Source organism: Primulina eburnea, chromosome 2 (assembly GCF_022965805.1).
Source record: "Primulina eburnea isolate SZY01 chromosome 2, ASM2296580v1, whole genome shotgun sequence".
NCBI lineage: Eukaryota > Viridiplantae > Streptophyta > Magnoliopsida > Lamiales > Gesneriaceae > Primulina > Primulina eburnea.
In genome coordinates, this window is record NC_133102.1 from 5663661 (window position 1) to 5684844 (window position 21184).

General features: G+C 33.6%; 3 protein-coding genes across 3 annotated transcripts; 2 read left to right on the forward strand and 1 right to left on the reverse strand.

Annotated features, from left to right (window-relative positions):
- Positions 1–5296: 5296 nt before the first annotated feature.
- Positions 5297–10968, forward strand: LOC140822735 (choline transporter protein 1-like). The gene is made up of 10 exons (XM_073183595.1): positions 5297–5675; positions 6406–6764; positions 6939–7084; positions 7296–7479; positions 8221–8294; positions 8439–8552; positions 8887–9243; positions 9325–9585; positions 9945–10172; positions 10644–10968. Exons 1-10 carry the CDS (start codon positions 5479–5481, stop codon positions 10827–10829), a joined length of 2106 nt encoding a protein of 701 aa, XP_073039696.1. The 5' UTR covers positions 5297–5478; the 3' UTR covers positions 10830–10968.
- Positions 10969–11927: 959 nt separating this feature from the next.
- Positions 11928–15101, reverse strand: LOC140822736 (ribosome biogenesis protein BRX1 homolog 1). Its single transcript, XM_073183596.1, has 8 exons — positions 14822–15101; positions 14584–14725; positions 14236–14314; positions 13981–14105; positions 13477–13578; positions 12884–12952; positions 12699–12797; positions 11928–12307 (listed from the first exon to the last, which is right to left on the reverse strand). The coding sequence occupies exons 1-8, from the start codon at positions 15019–15021 to the stop codon at positions 12176–12178; spliced, it is 948 nt and encodes a 315-aa protein (XP_073039697.1). The 5' UTR covers positions 15022–15101; the 3' UTR covers positions 11928–12175.
- Positions 15102–17186: 2085 nt separating this feature from the next.
- On the forward strand, positions 17187–20058 carry LOC140824522 (ABC transporter G family member 9-like). The gene is made up of 5 exons (XM_073186101.1): positions 17187–17351; positions 17762–18124; positions 18386–18812; positions 18931–19250; positions 19323–20058. Exons 1-5 carry the CDS (start codon positions 17259–17261, stop codon positions 19977–19979), a joined length of 1860 nt encoding a protein of 619 aa, XP_073042202.1. The 5' UTR covers positions 17187–17258; the 3' UTR covers positions 19980–20058.
- Positions 20059–21184: the final 1126 nt, after the last annotated feature.

Here is a 21184-nt window from a genome sequence, read left to right on the forward strand (position 1 = left end):
TTCAAAAACAAAAAAGATATTTGAAAATATTTTTCATAAATCTAAAACTTACCTCAGATTTTGTATCTGATCTTAATGACTGTTTCCGATTCTCCACGGATTTTGAATTCAAATCATAACGAAAAATCAGCTAAAAACCCATTTTATTTACGAAAAATCTTGTGTGATGGTCTCACGGGTCGTATTTGAGAGACGGATCTTTTATTTGAGTCACACATGAAAAAATATTACTTTTTATGGTGAATATGGGTAGGTTTGACCCGTCTCACATATTATGATCCGTGAGACGTTCTCACATGAGACCCTCTTTTATTTAACCAATATTTATCATTAATGGGAAAATTTTGAAAATTAAAATATATAACTTAAACTTTCTTCCTAGTTTTACCCTCTTTAATTTTTTTATTATTCATGATCCTCTCATGACAAAAAAAAAACATATAATTCATAGAATAAAAGAATAATCGATGTAGATATGTATACACATATATATAAAAGAAAAAATAAGTGTTTTTTTTTAATAGATCTCATGCGATAATCTCAAAGATTTTATAAGTGAGACGGGGTCAACCATGTTAATATTTTCAATAATAAGTAATACATTTGGGTATAAAAAGTAATTTTTTCATTGGTGAACTAAATAAGAAATATGTCTCATAAAATTGACTCGTGAGATTGTTTTACAAAATTTTATGTGTTTTTTATATTTTATGTCTAATTCAAAGTTTTTTGGAGAATAACAGCAGTCAAACTTTTGATGGGCCAATCGAATTCTTAATAACAATTAAGTTCTAGATTTCATTAATTGATGAGATTATTATCTTTCATCAAATATATATGTGACTTTAAAAAATATTATTTTTACAGTTAGATTTTTAATGCAAGAAGTTCATAAATGCGTAATCTTGTCAACATTCTTCTATCGAAATTAAAGTCAACATTTGTAGACTATTATTTTTCAAATAAATGTGATAATACGGTCTCTTTGGGATCTTATACATAAAATAGTGGCAAAATGTCGCTTTTACGGTGATGTATGATCAATTTTAGTTTTTCAAGTTAAAATCATACAATTAAGAGTAGGTCTCTTGTGAGACGGTCTCATGAATCTTTACATGTGAGATGAGTCAAATAAGAATTTTAGTTTTACGATATTCACAATAAAAAGTAATAATTTTTCATGGATGACCCAAATAAGATATCCATTTCACAAAATACGACTCGTAAGACCGTCTCACACAAGTTTTTGCCTATATTTAAATGATAAATAATATTGTTAAAATTTTGTAATTATGCATTTAAAAATTTGAAATATGCATCTGTGTTTGACAATGTAGATGTAAAATTTAATAATAATATTAGTCATTAAGTTATATGATTTTGGTGAGAATGGACCGTTCTATAATGAAAGTCACATATCTCCCTAATGATATAAATTTTTTTACTTTGAGTCTATGTTATCATGGTTTTGCTTTTAGACTTTACCTAAAATCCCTTTTCCATGAAAATATCATTCTATTTTATTAACATATGATTTTCCTCTGTATTTTCAATGTGAGATTTGGTTGGATTCTCAACAATCTTCCCTTCAAATAAAAGAGCGTCAATTTTCTCATGGTCTCGGCATTCCCTCAATCTCATTCGTCCATCATCGAGGGCACTCATCTCCACTGTGTTTGGAGCACATGCTTTATGTGAAATACATGGAGCAACACTTGCCTCGATCTCATTATATATTTACTAGGGAGTCATTACCTCTTTCATTTAATATCCGATGATTCTAACCACATGACTCGATCTAGACCATAGCTTTTATATCACTTGTTGTAAAATATAAGTCACATAACGCCTACAATAGTATGCTATTGTCCATTGGGCTTAAGCCCACATGGATTCACTTTTGAACTTTTACCCAAAAACCTCATACAAATAAAGATATCATTCAATTTTATTAACTCGTAATCTTTCTTGCGCATTTTTAATGTGAGATTTAGTTGAATTCCCAACAATCATCCCCTCGGAAAGAAAGACCACCATTCTTCTCACGGTTCGGGCATCCTCTCAATCCCATTCGTTCATCATCGAGGCCACTCATCTCCACTGCGTTGAGAACACACGCCTTATATTAAATACTTGGAGTATCGTCTGTCTCGATCTCATCAAATATTTACCGGGTGCCCTAACTTCCTTCATTTAAGTACTCGAAGATTTCACTCACATGACTCAATCTAGATTATAGCTCTGATACTAATTATTGTATAATATAATTCACATATCTCGACAATGATATGATATTGTTCACTTTGTGTCTGAGACCTCATGGATTTGCTTTTGGACTTTGCCCAAAATGACTCATACTAATGAAGATATCATTCTATCTTATTAACTATTTGTTTACTTTGAATGTGAGACTTTTGTTGAATTCTCAACACAAATAAACATATATTCGTAAAAATATCAGACAGCAATACATACATATTAAAATTAACATTTACCGTGAATTAATATTTCTCTTATGTTATAATTCTGCTCAACCTCCATCAAATTAACATTATTAACTTCGAAATCGAAAAATTACGAAATAGTCATGTCTTTCTCTGGCTTATTTATTAGCAAGAAAATCTCTCAATTTTTATTTATTTCGGAATATCTAAGTGTGGAAAATTTTAAATTCTGATTAAATTTTTTTCATAGAAATCCGAAAATAAAATACCTTCAGAATCGGGTCAAAAATAAAACAAAATAAAAAATCAGAAAGATTTGTTTGAATGCAAATTTGGTCGAGGAGGGTCAATACCCTGTAATATTGGAACAACAGCCTATTTGGAGACTCCTTTTTTTCGATATTGCATTAAGGGGAAATTGGTGAAAAATCCCCAATCAAAACATTTCTTTAGATTCACTCCATACCTACAAAATGGTGGTACTATGTCATACAAAATGTGGTACACTTCATGTGTAAATATGTAGGGGTGTTCAACGGTCGGTTTGGTTCGGTTTTAATAAACTTCGGTTCGGTTTTTCGGTTTACGGTTTTTCGAATGCCTAATCCTAAACCAAACCATTTTAATTCGGTCCGGTTGGTTTTTTTGTATTACGGTTTGGTTATTACGGTCGGTTATTACGGTTTGTGTAATAAATTTAGTTATAAATAAAGTTGTACGTTATAAATTTAAAAAAAAAATATAATAAAAAACCACAATCAAATTTGTTTGATTATCTTACAAAAACCAAAATAAAGTAATCAAAAATAGGCATAGCTATCATTCGTGTTACCAATTTGTCAAGTATCTCACAAACATCAAAATAATAAAAATTACAGCAATGACAATTATAAGCAATTTGGAATTTGGATATATTGATAGTGAATAATTCCAGCAATGGATTTATCAACTCTTGCAATAAAAATTCTCATGTGTATGGAAATTAAAATATCAACACATTATAAAAAGAATAAGTTCATATAAATTAGATCAACTTAACAAACCTGATTGTAAGTCACAACTATATAGCAATAATGCAAGAATCTCTTCCATCATTGATAAAATCTAGAAAAATTTAAAAACAAGTATCATCAACCGATAAAGAATAAAATAACTATAACATTAAAGATATGAGATATATAAATTAGAGAGCAGAGAACTACTAAAGCAACACATGTTTCTTCTTCTCCAATCTAGACTCGTGTTGTTGGTTTATTGAAAAGGAAATGTGTGAAGCAAGGCACAAGCACAACAATTCAACAAAGGTGTGCGACTGCGGCTGAAATTTTGAATGTCAAAACCTAAGTTGGGACATGTTTGGTTTATTTTTAAGTTCTATTTTTAATTTTTAAGTTGGGACATGTTTGGAGTACAATATAATAAAAAAAACAAATAATTCTCATATATTCGGTTTTTTCGGTTTTTTCGGTTTTTTTTATGTGGAATTACGATTACACGTTATGGTATACGTGGTACTGGTACTAAAAAGTTACCACAGAGACTGAACACAAAAAAATCGACGGCTGAGGACTGAAGACCAATTTCCCGTTACATCAACACATCAATGTTTTGGTCATTACTCAAAGAGATATTTTTAGACATATAATTTTTATCATGTGTTTGTTCAAAAGATGCTATGATAACAAAAACATTGTTATATCACCATTAGGTCTCTTGTGAGACGATCTAACGAATATTTATATGTGAAACGAGTCAACTCTACCTATATTTATAATAAAAAGTAGCACTCTTAGCATAAAAAATAATATTTTTTCATGAATGACTCAAATAAGAGATATGTCTCACAAAATACGATCCGTGAGACCATCTTACACGAGTTTTTGCCTAGATATAAAGACGATGAAGTCAATTTAATTTGAATTTATTTATTATTTTCTTTCCATAGTTACGCACATTAATTTTATTTAATTTCAGGATTCAGGGTTCAATTAACCGTTCAGACCAAATTTAAATTTAAAAAAATCGATTTTCGGTTCAGTTTGGTCCCGAATGAACACTCCCACTAATTTTTCATGCATTTTTATAATGTGATTACTAATGTATTTGACTCAAATATTAGAAACTATAATTTGTGTACGTAGATCTGCTTTCAAATATTAGTGTACATGACTAAAAGGATATTAGTCATCATAAAATAAAATAAAAAATTCACTGATTATTTATTTATATTTTGATAATAAGTTTGGTTTGTGTCAGAGTAAGTATCTTGTGAGACGGTCTCACTGAATTTTTATCTGTAAGACTGATCAACCCTACCGATATTCACAATAAAAATTAATACTCTTAGCATAAAAAATAATACTTTTTTTCAAATAAGAAATTCGATATTCAAAATTGATCCGTGAAACCGTCTCAAATGAGTTTTTGTGTTTGTTAACTTATATGACATGTTTTTAGATGCATAATCAGTGATCAGATGCAGAGGTAAATCACATAATCCAAGAATTAGATTGCATATACTGGAAGTGGTAAATAAATAGATAATTCGGCATTTATCCTCTGCCCTCGTAAAATCACACAAAAAAAAAAAAAAAATTCCCTTTTTTACGTTTTAAAATAAAATCTGATTGTGAAATACTTGGGATAATTTACACTAGAAATTGGATTATCCAATTTTATAAGTATTCTTAACTTTGAAATCTGTTGAACTTTTTTACTCAAAAAAAAAAAAAAAAATTGGTCTTAATTAAACTGAAGCTGCTTTTTTTATTATTAATTATTAATTATTAATTATTAATTATTAATACACTAACTAAAACTGCTTTAAAGAAACACATTTCTTGAAAATTTAGCAGAAAAATATTCCGACAAACCCCTTGAAACTCGTTCCTTTTACACTGCCCTTCTTCTCCTTTTCACTCTACTTGCCCCAAGACTCTCCGTTCCTCTTTCTTTCGAAAGACACGCCCATTGCTTGCTCTGTTTTTCCTCCAAAAGTTCACTTGCTGCAAGGTTTTACTTGGGGGGAGTAAAGATGAGAGGGTCATTGGGTCCGGTTATAGGAAGATTCCTATCAAGTGATGGGAATGCAGTAAATGGGAATGGAAATAATGATATAATCAAACATCACAGGAAATGCAGAGATGTGGTTTATCTTTTTATGTTCATTGGATTTTGGGTGGCAATGATTGTGAACTCGAGCTTTGGTTTCAATCTAGGAAACCCATTGAGGTAAAGAGGGAAAATGTTGTTCCTTTTCACCATTTTCTTGATGCTAAAGATGGGTTTGTTTAACTTTATGCTGTTCTGATCTGGTTTTTAAGTCTTCACTATGTGAAAGATGGCGTCTTTTGCCTTCTTTTGAGCAAAAAACTGCATCTTTAGATTTTGGTTCAATGGCTTTGAGTTTTATTCAGTGTTTTTATTGTGTTCTTTTTCATTCGGAAGTTTGCGATCTTTCTTTTTCCTTCCTAGATATTCAAGAGTAGGGTATGAGACTGGATTCTTGGTTTTCCTGCTTGTTTAAAAGTTTCAGGAGCCGTGGCTTGCATACTTTAGTTAGAATCTTTTTTGTTTTTAAATGTGAATTTGCTGACATTATTTTAATAGTAACTACTGATATTTGATCTGTTCGATCTTTGGATGTTTTTCTTTTTAATGAGTAGTAACTGTGGTGGCGGGAGATGCATGAATTTTGTTGAAATGGGCAATGGAATGCGTTTTTGTTGAAATTTATGTTTTGATAAAATATTGCTTATAAGACTTGAAATTCTTTTCACTTATCTTTGGCCTCCCTGCTAGCTGAGATTGCTAAGCTAAGTTTTAACTTGTAAGAGCTTTGGGAGGAACCAAGTATCAGATCGAAAATTCTCATTGCTTTGATCAGTTGATGATAAGTTTGTTTCAATTCCTTAATTGTTTTCTCTCTTCATGTTTGATATCCGTATCTTGTGCTTGAAAGGTTAAATTATGGGCTGGATTATAAAGGAAATGTGTGTGGTGACAAACATGGTAATCCTGATCTCCGAGAACTCGAACTCCGGTATTGGTTAAACTCCAATCAAGTTTACCAAAGTGGTTTAAAGGATACCAAATCCCAGCTCTCAAATGCTCGGAGTATTTGCTTAATGGATTGTCCTATCCCGTCTGAAGATTCACTAAATTGGGTCTGTGACTATCCAGAAGGAGATATTCGTCTCTCGGTTGATGATTGGATCGACAGAAATTATGATTATTTTGCAGACCTTACTCCAGAACTAAGGAACACTTCTCTTCAGCTCCAGGGTCCATGCTATCCAGTTATATTTCCAAGTGTCAATGGTGATTTGATTGTTACCATTATCCCCTTTTGCATTTGAAAATACCAAGAAAATGGCATAAGTTATTAGCATGATGTTTCTCAATTACTTTGACTAATCAATGGTTTGGGTTTTCTTGATCAGCAGCTCCAAAAAGTTGGGTTTTTAACTGTGATTGTTTAATATTCATTGTTAGTATATTGGACCTGCCAGTTCATTGCTCGTGCATCAAATATTTCTTTGAAGCATTGGGAGGAGATGGGTGGAGTGAAAGTCATAGAAGACATTGCAATTGATAAAGCTATTCACAGATCAGTTAACTCTCGGTCATCAGTACTAAAGGTTTAATAAATTGCCGAGTTTTCTTTCAGTGTCACCATAGCAAGAATAAAATCAAATAGGGAAGGTTGAAACTCTGTACAAAAACAGAGATTGGAACCTTACTCAATTTATGGATTATATTTGGCCATTACATTGATGTGTTCAAGGACTGAGAGTATATTCCCTCTCTATTTAAACACTGAAAACATATTCCCTCTATGTTTGTCTGCAGAGATATGTTGCTGATATTGGAAAATCATGGCCTGTGTTGCTTGTTTGTGGAGGATTTTTGCCGCTATTTCTATCAATCCTGTGGCTTTTGATGATCCGTCATTTTGTTGCTGGAATGCCGTGGATTACTGTCATTCTTTTCGACATTCTTATTATATCTGTGACAATGTTTTATTACTTGAAAGGTTAGATTTCTTCTCTTGATTTTTTCATGGGCTCAAATCTACCAGGATTCAACTTTTCTGGGTCTATGTCTGATTTATGATGATAAAATCATTTTGTGAGGACTTGTCACTCGAATCTTAAAAATTTACAAACACATACTAACCCCATCATAAAGTACATAATTCATCGTGCTAAATCATTGAGAATTTGACCGAAAACTTAAGCGGAACCGTATTTGAAACCATAATCTTGACGCATTAAGAACGAGTTTTGATATTTCAGATCTACACATTCTTTTCACATTCTTTTCTTTGAGAGAATTCTTCAGTTTCTCTATTTCTATAATGAGGGCAGAGAATAGACAACATGATAACGCGCGATCTGAGAACCATGACTCATATATAGATAAAACAAAATTACACTTATGTCATTATACATGAAAGACATGTAACCTATTAGATGCATTGAAGCTCAATAGCCAAAACTTTAACCGATCACTTTAATTTTGGGCTTAAGTTAATAGACAACCACAACGAATAATTATTAACATATAAGCCAATATAAATAAAATTGATCCAGCTCGTCAATCGAATGTTAAAAATTTACAAACATGTACTGACCCCACCAGGAATTTTTGTGTCAAGTGCACAAATATAGGTCTGCTATTCTTCCTGATTTGGCGTAATTGGAAATTTTCTGTGTTTTTTAATAGCTACAAATGAGAAAAGGTTAATTAAATACCTTTTTTGGTTTATCTTCAGCCGGATGGATTGGAAATGATGCTGTCTCCCCCATCATCGGAGAGCACGACCCATATTACGATGTATCTGCAAGGGTAGGATGTTGAAGTCTAAATGCTCTCATTACCAGCTTAATTTGCCTTTGATTGGGTTTAAGTTGGCTTTTGTCCTTCACTTCCATTCTTCGCCACATTTTTTTTTTAGTTTTAAAGTTCTTATATGAATTGTCGTTTAACCAGGAAGTCAATCATCTCCATGTTGCTGCTGTTTTCATGACCATTGTGATGATTGTTGCTTTCTTATCTTCTATTGCTATAGTCCGTCGCATCCTCATGGCAACATCTGTGCTCAAGGCAAGTAATGTTACCTTGATAAAAATTTCAAAAGTGTAAAAGCCTGATAATAGAATTCAAGAAGTGATGAGTCAATAAGTTCGATTCCCGCTTATTCAAGACGTATGACCTATTATATAAACTGTAAGGTTGCAACAATTGCCCCAATTCTCCATGTAGTTCAGCTTTCTAAGACGTGCAAATTAAAAATTTCGAGTTTCCTTGTTTCTAATAACGTTAGCCCCTTTGGTATAATAGAAAGCAAGAAATAGCTGTAGTTTGTTGTACTTGGCACTGAATGCTTGTAAAACATTGTCTTCTTGTTGTTCTGATCATTTAACTGAAAAAATCATAGGTTGCTGCAAAGGTCATCGGAGAAGTCCAGGCACTGATATTTTTTCCAGTTATACCGTATGCCATTTTAGCAGTTTTTTACATGTTTTGGTTGTCTGCTGCCCTCCATCTTTTTAGTTCGGGAAGTATTATTCAAAACGACTGTGATGCCAATTGCTGTGCTTATGATCTCAAAGCAAAAAGAGTGAGCTGTGACGGTTGCTGTGGATATAGTATCCAGTATACTTCTCATATTGTCGCGGCTATACTTTTCCATCTATTCGGTGGTTTCTGGGCTACCCAATTTTTCATATCATGTTCTTCAACAGTTATCGCGGGATCTGTGGCTTCTTATTATTGGGTTGGTGGGGGAACATCGGTAAGACACGTAATGATGCTAGAATTTAACGAATAGAAAATATATAATTATCCGCTCACATTTTTTCCTTCTTATGTGCAGCCAGAGATACCCTTTCTTCCAGTTTTCTCTTCAATGAAGCGACTTGCGCGATACAGTCTTGGATCTATTGCTCTAGGTTCTCTGATCTTACCTTTCTTTGAATCAGTCCGTTTTATACTCGAAGCATTCCGCCGCAGACTTAAACTTGTCAATTCTACACCAACAAGCTGGATTGGGAAGGTTGTATTTCACTCTTCCCAGTGTTGCCTAAGGTGTATTGGATGGATCATCAAATCTGTAAACAGGAACGCTTACATCATGGTGAGTCCTGTGTTATAGTATTTAATCTCAGTTTCTGTGATAAATTTGATAGTTATTGTTTTACTTTGACATACTTTCATACGATAAAGTAAGTACATCAGGAAATTATTGTTAAAAACCACATTATGTGGAGTCTCATTTCTTTAGCCCCTATTTCTTGGGTGTGATACAAGTTCTCTAATTCTGCCTGCTACTTTTGAATTAACTGGGGATGACAGCGTTAAGAATGTGCAGTGCCCCTTCATCTGAAATATCATGTTTAATACTGTTTTTTCCAAGGGATTACATGTTTTCTTTGTTATCGTAGTTCTTGTTGTCTCTCCTTAATTCTTTCGCATTTGGTGATGACTATTTTCCAGATTGCAATAACGGGAAAAGGGTTCTTTAAAGCTTCTGAAATTGCGACAGGCTTAATAATGAGTAACATCCTGCGAATTGGAAAGGTGCACGTCATTGGTGACGTGATTCTCTTCCTTGGGAAGTTGTGTGTTAGCCTTATGAGTGCACTTTTTGCATTTCTGATGCTGGACATGCACGAATATAAATCAGCACACAACAAGATATCGTCTCCACTGTTTCCTGTACTGGTATGCCACACTAAATCTTACCCTTGGTTCAAATCTTATTATGAAACTCAAGAGAAGAATATTTTTCTCCTTCATTCTAAACTTGGAGACGTACACCATTTGTTATGATTAAAATTCGATCATGCGGGTCTCATAGGTCACATAATCGACTACGAATTTTGTTTTTTCCACTGATGCTCATGCACCTAATGTGCCTCGAGCACATACTTTGGTCTCAAGAGACCTACCATGTCATTGCTTAGTCTTCAACTTATTTGTACCTTTCCCACAATACAATATTTGACTTGGTTTTGCTAAGAAAAGAATTAGGAGTTTATCCGTGTCATCATACAGCGTGCTTGCAAAGACGACTGTATTTAACTTTATCTAACGGTAGTTTTGGAGGAAATTTATTATCACGAGTGTCACAAGAGTGTTGTTAAATGAGACAATGTATGTGTATAGTTGCTATAACTTTACATCATCACGCAGGTATGCTGGGGTCTTGGCTATATTGTGGCCACTCTCTTCTTCGGGGTAGTAGAGATGTCCATTGATACAATCATTCTTTCTTTCTGTCAAGATTCTGATGAACACCAAGGAACTGCTCAGTACGCTCCCCCATTGCTGATCGAGACTCTGAATGACCGGAATGAAGTGCAGAGATTGATGCAATGAACATCTTGAAACGATCTTCTGTTTCAGTTTCAGTGTAGCGTTAGTGAACACCGGTTATCGTGATGTGTAACATTGTTTTGTCTGAGAATTTTTAATGTATACTAGTAAATTATACGCACACAAAATGTGTGTGAAATTATAATCATCTTATATAAGATTGTTTTTTTATTTTATTAAATGATTAATTTCATGTTTAATTTAATAATAATAGATAGAAATCAGTGAGAGATCGTAATGTAATTTGAGATGAGTAATATTGAAAATAAGTTGTGACAATTTCGAGAAAAAAATATTGGTGTAAGGACAATTTGAAAACAAAAAACAGTGTCCTCTAAGTGAGATATTTATATATATATATATATATATATATATATATATATATACACACGTATGTCGACCTTTTCTTGGGTTTTTTTTAAAAATAATATAAAAATAATAAAATTTTACAAAATTGATGCAAAGTAAGCGATGTCACCTGCATATAAATATAACACGAATACCCATAAAATAAAAAAATGAAACCGGGACGGTCTATTGCGGATTTATCAGAATCCATAGCAGATTTTTCGGATTGCACTATTTTTGTAACATCTCTTGCTTTGCATCAATTTTGTAAAATTTTATTATTTTTTAAAAAAACCAACCTTCCTTGGCACCTAAAATTCTTCCCATAATCTTTTGTTTGACTAGTGAAGCCAAGGGTGGAAGTGATGGGAAGATCACTCTCATTCATTTAAAATAGAAAAGAAATTTCGTGATTCTTCCGAAAAATAACTTGCAATACATATACATTAATATATATTTTTCCTAAGCTGCTCCTCTTCGCCCAAAATCTTGGGTCTATCATCCTTGTGATTGAATATTTGAGACGCAGATATCTTTTAAAAATCATCATGCAAATTCCGTTTCCGTTTCTCAAAATTCACTAAATTTTCTTCACCCGTTGAAGTTACTAGGACAAACGTGTCTTGCATATTTTCTTCCTATCCTCTTTCATGGCCACAACCGAATACTTGTTGCTTACTCGGATCCAAATTCTCCATGCCACAAAAGCATATCCTGATTTCTAAATATTTCTGAAGAACTGAAAATCAAATGTAAAAAAATGTTCTCACAGATTTCTTGACTAGACTTCGATCACAATTTCAAGAAATGAAAAGATATACCACACTCTCAATGATTGTATTAAACTTCCTCGCACAACATCAGAGAAGCCATATCTATGCCAGTTGCCATGCTCGTAACAGCATTTGGCCTATTTCAACATCGACGTAAAGAAGCTACAAGGTAACGAAATGGTAGTTGTGTATCAGAAAGAAACAAGTCCCATTTGGCTCATTAGCTTGTCACTCCTTCCACATATCAGCAAACTCATCAACCTCTAATGGATTCTCCATCTCGTGCATCTTCCTCCTGGTTTTAGCTTTAACTTTCTTCGCATACTTACCAGCCTTTTGCCTCTTTTCCAATGAGCGAATCTATAGGAGTTTGTAATTAGATCAATAAATATTACAATTGACAGGTATGCAAAATTTCAGTTCAACCAAACTAAACAATTTATTTATTTCAGTAAGTCGGTTTATTACGTTTTCTGAATAATGAGAATTTAGAGTTTATTTTTTGGGTGTAGGTTTCGGTTAGGTAGGTTTGGTGTTTTGATTATTTAGGATGAGAGAAACATTCAGCTGGTCCGGTTCTTCCAGAAATAATTCGGTTTATTCAGCTTTAAAAAGCGTGGTGGATTGGTAACGGAACAGATTACACATCCCAAATAAATTTTGAGTAAGAATCATATGACTGATAAATAAGCCGAGTTGATCAATATATAATATTGAACAGCAAAACGAAAAACTGTAGAACAATACTAACCTGATTTGGCGAAACATAAAATGGATTTTCATATAGAGTTGGACCCCCAAAGCTGCCACCAAATATCTTAATTGGTTTCAAACAAAATCTTGGGCCAACCTACCATAGGAACAATTTGATAATCAAATACAACTAACGCATATCATGTAATATACAAAAACATGGTGTTCTGTTCTGTTACAAACCTCAACTAAAGTCATCTTCTCCAAGTCCCCGCGATCAACTTTATGTGTTCCAACGTGAGGGCATGAAATCTTAAAAAAAAGATAATTTGTTATGTAAAATATTTGAAGCTAGGTGGTTTATCAATAAACATAAATAAACATAAAAGCTGATTTGAAACTTTTCCCTGTAGTAGATGCTTAAGCAACCATATATGCTACAAACTTTGTAATAGTACCCTGAGCTGATTTGTGTGGTAAAAAAAAGGGAAATGGAGAGAGAAAGATAATGAATCATTTGAGCACTAAATGGAGTAAAGTGTAGTATTATTTGATAATTATTTTTATGTGAAATAGATTATGTGACATAAACTGAAAAAAAATGAAGTAGGGGCAGACTAATAAACAAGACTGAAGCTGATCCCCAATCAAACTAGTTTGCAGGAAATGTTCTTCAATGCTAAAGACCGTAAAGTATATAAAACAGAGATCATACATGCAATAACCTAATAAAAAAACTGAAGGCTGAACATTTTGTCATCAGCAAAATATTCAATCCTCACTACTTTACATCATCAAAAGATCAACTTATGATTCTTCACAAAACTATCACCAACCTGGTAATTTCGGAACCATATATGATCATCAGCAATTGAGAAGACAAAAATGTGATCGTGGTAAGGTTTAGATTTCCGGTGGTCCTTCGGGATGCCAAATATCTGAATAGAGGAAAACAAAATTGAAGATATTCAAAACCCAGACACATAGAGTTGTAATTCGTAAAGATACTTATCACAAATAATAATAAGAAACAAATGGAACAATGCAACAATTCACAAGCTTCAGCGTGAAAATACAATCTACTCTACATAACTCTAATTACACAATAATCTTCATCATCATATGACCATACGACCTACTCTACTGAAATACGAAAAAAAAAAGGAACCACAATGAACGGATTTCATTTTAGCATTTGAGGTGACTATCATAGGGGCAATTTTGCTATTTTACGCTAACACAATTTACAATTTCCAGATTCCGATAGCCTCCAAACAAAAAACATAAAAAATGTCAAATGTTTTGTGCACAAAGAAAATCCATATGATCGGAAGTCAAACCTGCATAATCATCTCCTTTAACAGCTTCCAGTGAGGCTTTTGATCGAAATCCGAGGAAAAGGTCAGGATGGGGCGAGAACCCTTGAGATGATTTCCAGTAAGTTTCAGTTCTTCCTTCGTGTGCACTTAGAAACATAAAGAAAATTTCCACAATAAGGACACCACTCTCTCTATCACAAAATAAGATGGGAAAGGAGGTGGAATTCATTAACCAAATGAACAAGTCGTCCAAAATTTAAAACAATCAATGCATACCTGCATTAACTAAAAACTTGACAGACGGGCCATTGGGGCACTTGACCATCCATAAATAGAGATCTCTACCTTTTCTGCACTGAATAAAAAAAATGGAAAAAAGTGTAAACGAGAATGCGAATGCAAAATCAGAAACACCAGCATATAAATACTCAAATTGGAATTTTCTAATCACATGCTGATATCAATGAAAATAAGACGTGAGAATTGACGAGAAAAAAATTCAGCTTTACACAAAATGTTACTGATTCCAAACACGTCGACACTACCAAGATAACAATAGTTCAACGGGCCCAATCCACAGCCTAAAATAACATAAAGAAGTATAAATCATGTATCACACGGCACCTCAAAAAACAAACAAGAAGAGCAACTCTTCAGCTCGACCAGTTCATTCAAAGCCGTGCCTTTGCTATTCTTCGATTCGACCTTGTTATCTTTCTTACAATGAGGTAAAAGATCCACCATATTCAACATCAAATGCCGATACCTGGTCACCCCAATCCCAAACAGATTAATAATCAAGCAAACAAAAAGAACAGCCAAATAACCCAAAACTAAAATTACATATTATACTATACTATACCTGAAACTGATGCGGCGCGTGCAAGTCACCAATACTTTCTCCTTATTCCTAAAACCAGCTGGAGCAATATCGTTTTCTTTTGTATCCCCATTGCTGTCTTTAAAGCCGAGAAGAGTCCGTTTAGGCCTTTCTTCTGCAACTTCATCCTTGTTTGCAATGGCGGCAGCCTCCGTTTCGCTGTGTTTCCGCTTCTTCCCCATTAGAAACTCGAAGACAATCGGTTCAAACGATCAAAATATACCGAAGAGAAATAGAAGAAATCGGATACAGGCTAAACCCTAAACCCTCTAAGATTGGATCGGGACCCTAATTTTAATGGGCTCGATGTTGAAATTGGGCTTGGTAACCGGCCCAAATATTAGCTCCATATCAAGGGTTATACTACACGGTGCCCCTTAAATTAGGATCATTGTCTATTTGACCTCTCGAAATATAAATAATATCAAATAAGCTATTATCGATCAAACCCTCTTTGTATAATCGCTTGCATTAATTTGAAATTAAATTATTAATCATTTCACCGATTGAATATTTTCTGACTTTAATATTTTTAAAAATATCTTCACTTCTATAAAGTAATAGTAGATCTGTGAGACCATCTTACATTAGATTTATCCATCACAATTAAAGATGTTCAACTACGGTTTGTTTCGGGTTTTGATAAAAATTCAAATCAAATCATATTATGTATGTCTATCGATTTCACAATATTTCAACCATGAATTGTTCATAATCAAACCAAACCATGAATTTTAGGTTACAAAATTTTGCATTTCTTAATTCATTTGATATTATTTTTCTTATTGAAAGTAAATTTATAATATGCCAATAAAATGAATGTGTTGAGTGTAATAATTGTCCTTGCTTGGTGAGCGATCGAACCGTGGTGCTTGAGCTGCTGTGCAGTTTAAAAGATTTGAGTTACGTAATTACTACTAGCTATAGCTTTTGGTAAAGCGGCAAGTGTTCGGTCCTACAGAATGTCAATATATCAAGTGTAATAGAAGTGGGCAAAAACTTGTGTGAGTTGGTCTCACGGGGGTTATATTTGTGAGACGGATCTCTTATTTGAGTAATCCATGAAAAAATATTACTTTTTATGCTAAAAGTATTACTTTTTATTATGAATATCGATAGGGTTAACCAATCTTATAGATTAACATCCGTGAGATAGTCTCACATGAGACCCACTCATATGAGTGAATACAAATTTATGTTGTTTCCCATGTTTCCTCGATACCATTTATTTGATTAAGACAATTGTTTTGAAAAATAAAGAGAAGATACCTCCGAGGGAAGATTTAACCAACCAAATAGTTAATTAAATAGCTAGTGGTTCACTTTGTGTCTTTTGGTGTTTTATTATTTATGAAAATGTCATTCGTCTTTGTAAAATAATAAAACTGATATATATTGCGTTTTGTTGACTATTTGTTTATGAAAACACAATATTTTTTAACTTTTATCATTTAGTTTCATTTAAAAAATAAAATATACAATCACACAACGCGTATGCCGGAGTTCTAATATTATATAATAATAGACGAAGTCGTTTTCAGTAAATGTTATTACGAGTTAAAAGTGTGTGTATACCGAAAGATTGGAAGTCTCCACTTTTTCGAGACTGCTTTTGACCATTTTTCTAGCATACATGTCATCATCGAAATCTTTAACTACCCATTTTCACATTTTATTTAGTAGAATTTAATTGGAGTCTTTGTGTCATCCCAGATATTTTCATTTCTTTATCTTTTTTTATTAAAAAAAACCATTTCTTTAGATTTGATATGAAAGCGGAAGTAGTCAACAGATTTTGACATTTTTCTCTCAATTTAATTCGCAAGTCAAAACGTGCCTTATAATTACATAAATTCTTGAGGCTGATATCTTCGAAGAATAATGCAACATAACTATATTTATATATGTAATATGTGAATTTTTAAATTTTGAAAAGCTGATTGGATATTATAATTATTGGTAAAATGAATTAATTTTTTAATTTAATAGGGATGTTTTTTGAAAAAAAAATTAATTAATGTCACAAAGTCGAACCAGATGTTACAAACAAAAGAAAAAACAAGATACGTGAACTAGTTGAAGATTTAGGATTTTTTTTTATAATGTTGAAACAAATAAAGAAAAGAAGCCGTGAATAGTTGTACATCTTCAACGCTGCAACCGTCCAGGTTCGCCTCTAATCTCTCCTGCTGCTTTGCATAATTTCTATACGCAGAAATTTAAAACCCTTTTGCATTTATTGTGCGTAGTGTCGACGCCTGATAAAATTTTGTATGATGATGATTATTTAAGCCATGCAAAGGAATGGCGTAATCATATGAATATATAAAGGACGACAGGTGTTTTCTTGATTTCCTGCAGGTGTCATTGTGAGGTAGGCGGCGGTGCTGAGGCGGAGGAGGGGCTATTTCAGGACGAGATGGGCACAGAGATGGTGGATGTGGAGGCGCAGATTGATCGGGAAGAATCTCCGGCCATTTTTGAGAAGGCCAATCGCCCAGTCACACTGAAGGTATATATATACATATATGAATAAATATGCATGCATGAACTTGATACAGATCTATAATGTGTAGAGTTTTATATAAACCTTAAACCCAAGTGCGATAAATTTAAACCTCTCGGGGATTTTGATGGGTTCTGTTATAAAAAATGGAAAATTCATTCAATAAGCTATGAAATGCTGAAAACTATATTTAACTAAATTTAAATTTTAATAGTTATTCATTTGAGAAAATAATTGTCAATTTCCTCGAATGTTATTTGCATCTAATTAACCTTGAGGAATTTTTTTTTGAAATTTTTAAAATATTTTGTTAATTTTTTTTTTTTTTTTTTTTTTTTTGCAAATAAAGATGATCATACCTCTTTTTTGATGGACTTCACCTGCTAATACCTGCTGATGATCAAACTTTGATGTAGTTCGAGGAAGTGGTCTACAATATCAAAATAAACCAAGGTGGGATCCTAAAGAAAAATGCACAAGCTGAAGAAAAACAAATCTTGAGAGGAGTCTCCGGACTGGTGCTTCCGGGCGAAATGTTAGCCATGCTCGGGCCATCCGGCAGTGGCAAAACTACATTGTTAACCGCTCTTGGTGGCCGACTTGGTGGGCGATTGGCTGGGAACATTACCTACAATGGCACGCCATTCTCAAACGCAATGAAGTGCAATACCGGGTTCGTTACACAGGACGATGCCCTCTATCCTCACCTCACCGTGACTGAGACGTTAGTATACACCGCACTCCTCCGCCTGCCTAGAACATTAACCAAGAAAGAGAAGGTACTGTTGTGTGAGTGTGTGTTTATTGATCCAACATGTGTAGATATATGTTAATTTGGTTGAAAGAAAAGATGATGGAATGAAAAAAAAACAAAGATCAAAGTTATATTTGTCCCGTCAAGTTTGAGTAATCTTTAGATTATTGGCTGTCATTAATTTTATAGATTCATTTAGAGCCTTCAACTTCAGTCTATTATCAATTTGTTATCCGATTATCATGGTCTGAACTTTTTTAATCTTTTAGTGCTCATAATACAACAGGTACAACATGCCGAAGCTGTTATAACTCAGCTTGGATTATCAAGATGCAGGGATAGTATCATAGGGGAACCTCTTCTGAGGGGAGTCTCGGGGGGTGAGCGAAAAAGGGTCAGTATTGGACAAGAACTATTGATCAATCCAAGCCTTATTTTTCTTGATGAGCCAACTTCCGGGCTTGATTCAACCACTGCTCAGAGAATTGTTTGCAAGCTTTGGGAGTTGAGTAATGGAGGACGAACTATAGTGATGACAATTCATCAGCCTTCTAGTAGGCTGTATTATATGTTTCATAAGGTTTTGTTGTTGTCTGAAGGTAATCCTGTATACTTTGGGAAGGGATCGGGTGCGTTGGATTATTTCGCCTCCATTGGATTCGCTCCTTCACTTGCTATGAATCCTGCAGACTTCTTGTTAGATCTTGCCAATGGTACGCTGAATAAATACATATCTATAATCATGATTTTGAAGAGGTGCTTTCATGTATGTTTATGTGTGCAAGATGACTACTTCACTTTATAGAATGACGTTTGTTTTGATTTTATTAGGAGTTTCAACCGCTGATTCAAATGAAGACCAGACAGCTATCAAGCAAAAGTTGGTGTCGGCATACAAGACTAATCTATCAAACAATGTGAAGTCGGAACTTAAAATCGACTACCAACACCATGAATCAACGATGGATGATAAGCAGTTTCGCCGATGGTCGACCACTTGGTGGGAACAATTTTCGGTTTTACTGAGACGAGGCATAAAAGAAAGGAAGCACGAATCTTTCTCACGTCTCAAGATAGGACAAGTGCTAGCCATCTCAATCCTATGTGGTCTGTTGTGGTGGCAATCTGATATCAGTCACTTACAAGATCAGGTTATAATAAATTTTTTTCGGTTTTCTTTGGCAAGGGCAAGTTAATCCTTATGTTTTTTCAAACGCATACAGGTGGGACTTTTCTTCTTTTACTCAGGATTTTGGGGTTTCTACCCGCTCTTTCAAGCTATTTTCACCTTCCCTCAAGAACGTATGATGCTAGCTAAAGAACGAGCTTCTGGCATGTACCGCCTCTCCTCATACTTCATGGCTCTAACCTTGGGTGACTTACCAATGGAACTAGTCCTACCCACGGTTTTCGTCGTCATAACTTACTGGATGGCCGGCCTGAAACAAACACCACAATGTTTCTTTTCGGCCCTATTCACTCTACTCTACAGCGTTCTATGTTCTCAAGGTCTCGGGTTAGCCATAGGCGCCATTGTTATGAGTCAAAAATCAGCCACTATCCTTGGTTCAGTCATCATGCTAGCATTCCTTCTGGCAAGCGGATACTACGTCCACAATGTGCCTAAGTTCATCGCATGGATCAAGTATATATCGATTGGTCAGTATACATTCAGGCTCTTGTTGGGATCACAATATAATCCTGGGGAAACATATCCCTGTGGCTATGGTAAGACTTGTTTAGTCGAAGATTTCCCGTCCGTGAAGCCGGTCGGGCTCGACGGACGAGCCGCTTCTTTTCTGGCCCTGGCAGTAATGCTTGTGGGTTACAGGGTTATCGCATATGTCGCACTTATTAGAATTGGTGTGCCAAAGCGGTAAAATTATGATCGAGTGTTGTGTTGTTTAGGGCTCTTTTTTTGTGTTAAGTGGGGCGTTGTTGCACTTCCATTATACTACATATATACATATATGTTATATTATATAATGCAAATTGGTGGATATGACTCAAATTTTTGATTAGTTGATTTTCGTTTCTCTTTATTTTTGGAGGTAAAAATAACTCTTTTTACTACTATATCCAAATATTAAAATTTTGAGTGGCTAGACCGTCTCACAGGTCATATTCTGTGAGAGGGATCAACTTTACCTATATTTACAATAAAAAGTAATACTTTTAGCACAAAAAGTAATATTTTCTCATGGGTGACCCAAATAAGAGATTCGTCTCACAAATACGACCCGTGAAACCGTCTCACCCAAGTTTTTGCCTAAAATTTTATGCTCATAATGGTATTTGAATTCATATGTTTTCCTTTCTGCCCTATCTTTAACAGGGGTTGGCTACACTTATAACCCAAATGGAAACCGAGCGTTTCGTGACACGTTAAAATCCATCAAGCAAAAATAAAGAAAATAATGAAAAAATTATGTCCGGACGACAATCAAAATAAATTTTTATTTTTTTTAGGTAGATTATAGTACATGTAATATATATTTTATTCTCATCACATTATCACGTATGAGAGCATCAATGTCAAATAAACAATATTTAAGTTCATAGATGAAAACCAAGTTTTGATAAATTATAATACTAAAATTAAAACATGTCAACTTTCATGAATAATATTTTAATTTCCCGAATTCCAAATTAATTGGATTTCAATTAATATAAAAGTTCTTATATATAAGACTGTTTTATATATCAAATTTATAAGACGAATCTCATATTTAATTTGACCCTGAAAAAATATTATTTTTAAGTCAAAAATATTACTTTTCATTTTAAATATGAACCAGATTGACTCATTTAACATATATAAAATTCATGATATTATCTCACAAGAGATATATTCTTAAACTAATTGTACAAACTGCTTTTCAGATTTCTTGAAATTCAATTTTTTTTCTAAAATTCAACCTTCGAAATTTTAAAAAAAAAATTAAGCAATTTCAGATGCTCTTGAATTCGTTCAAATAAAAGTGGGGTTATATTAGGACCAACTATCATATCAGTAACCATAGGTGAACGGGCAGCGGAACCGTTAGGTATAGATGGATTTTTTGTTTTTACGATGTTTATTATA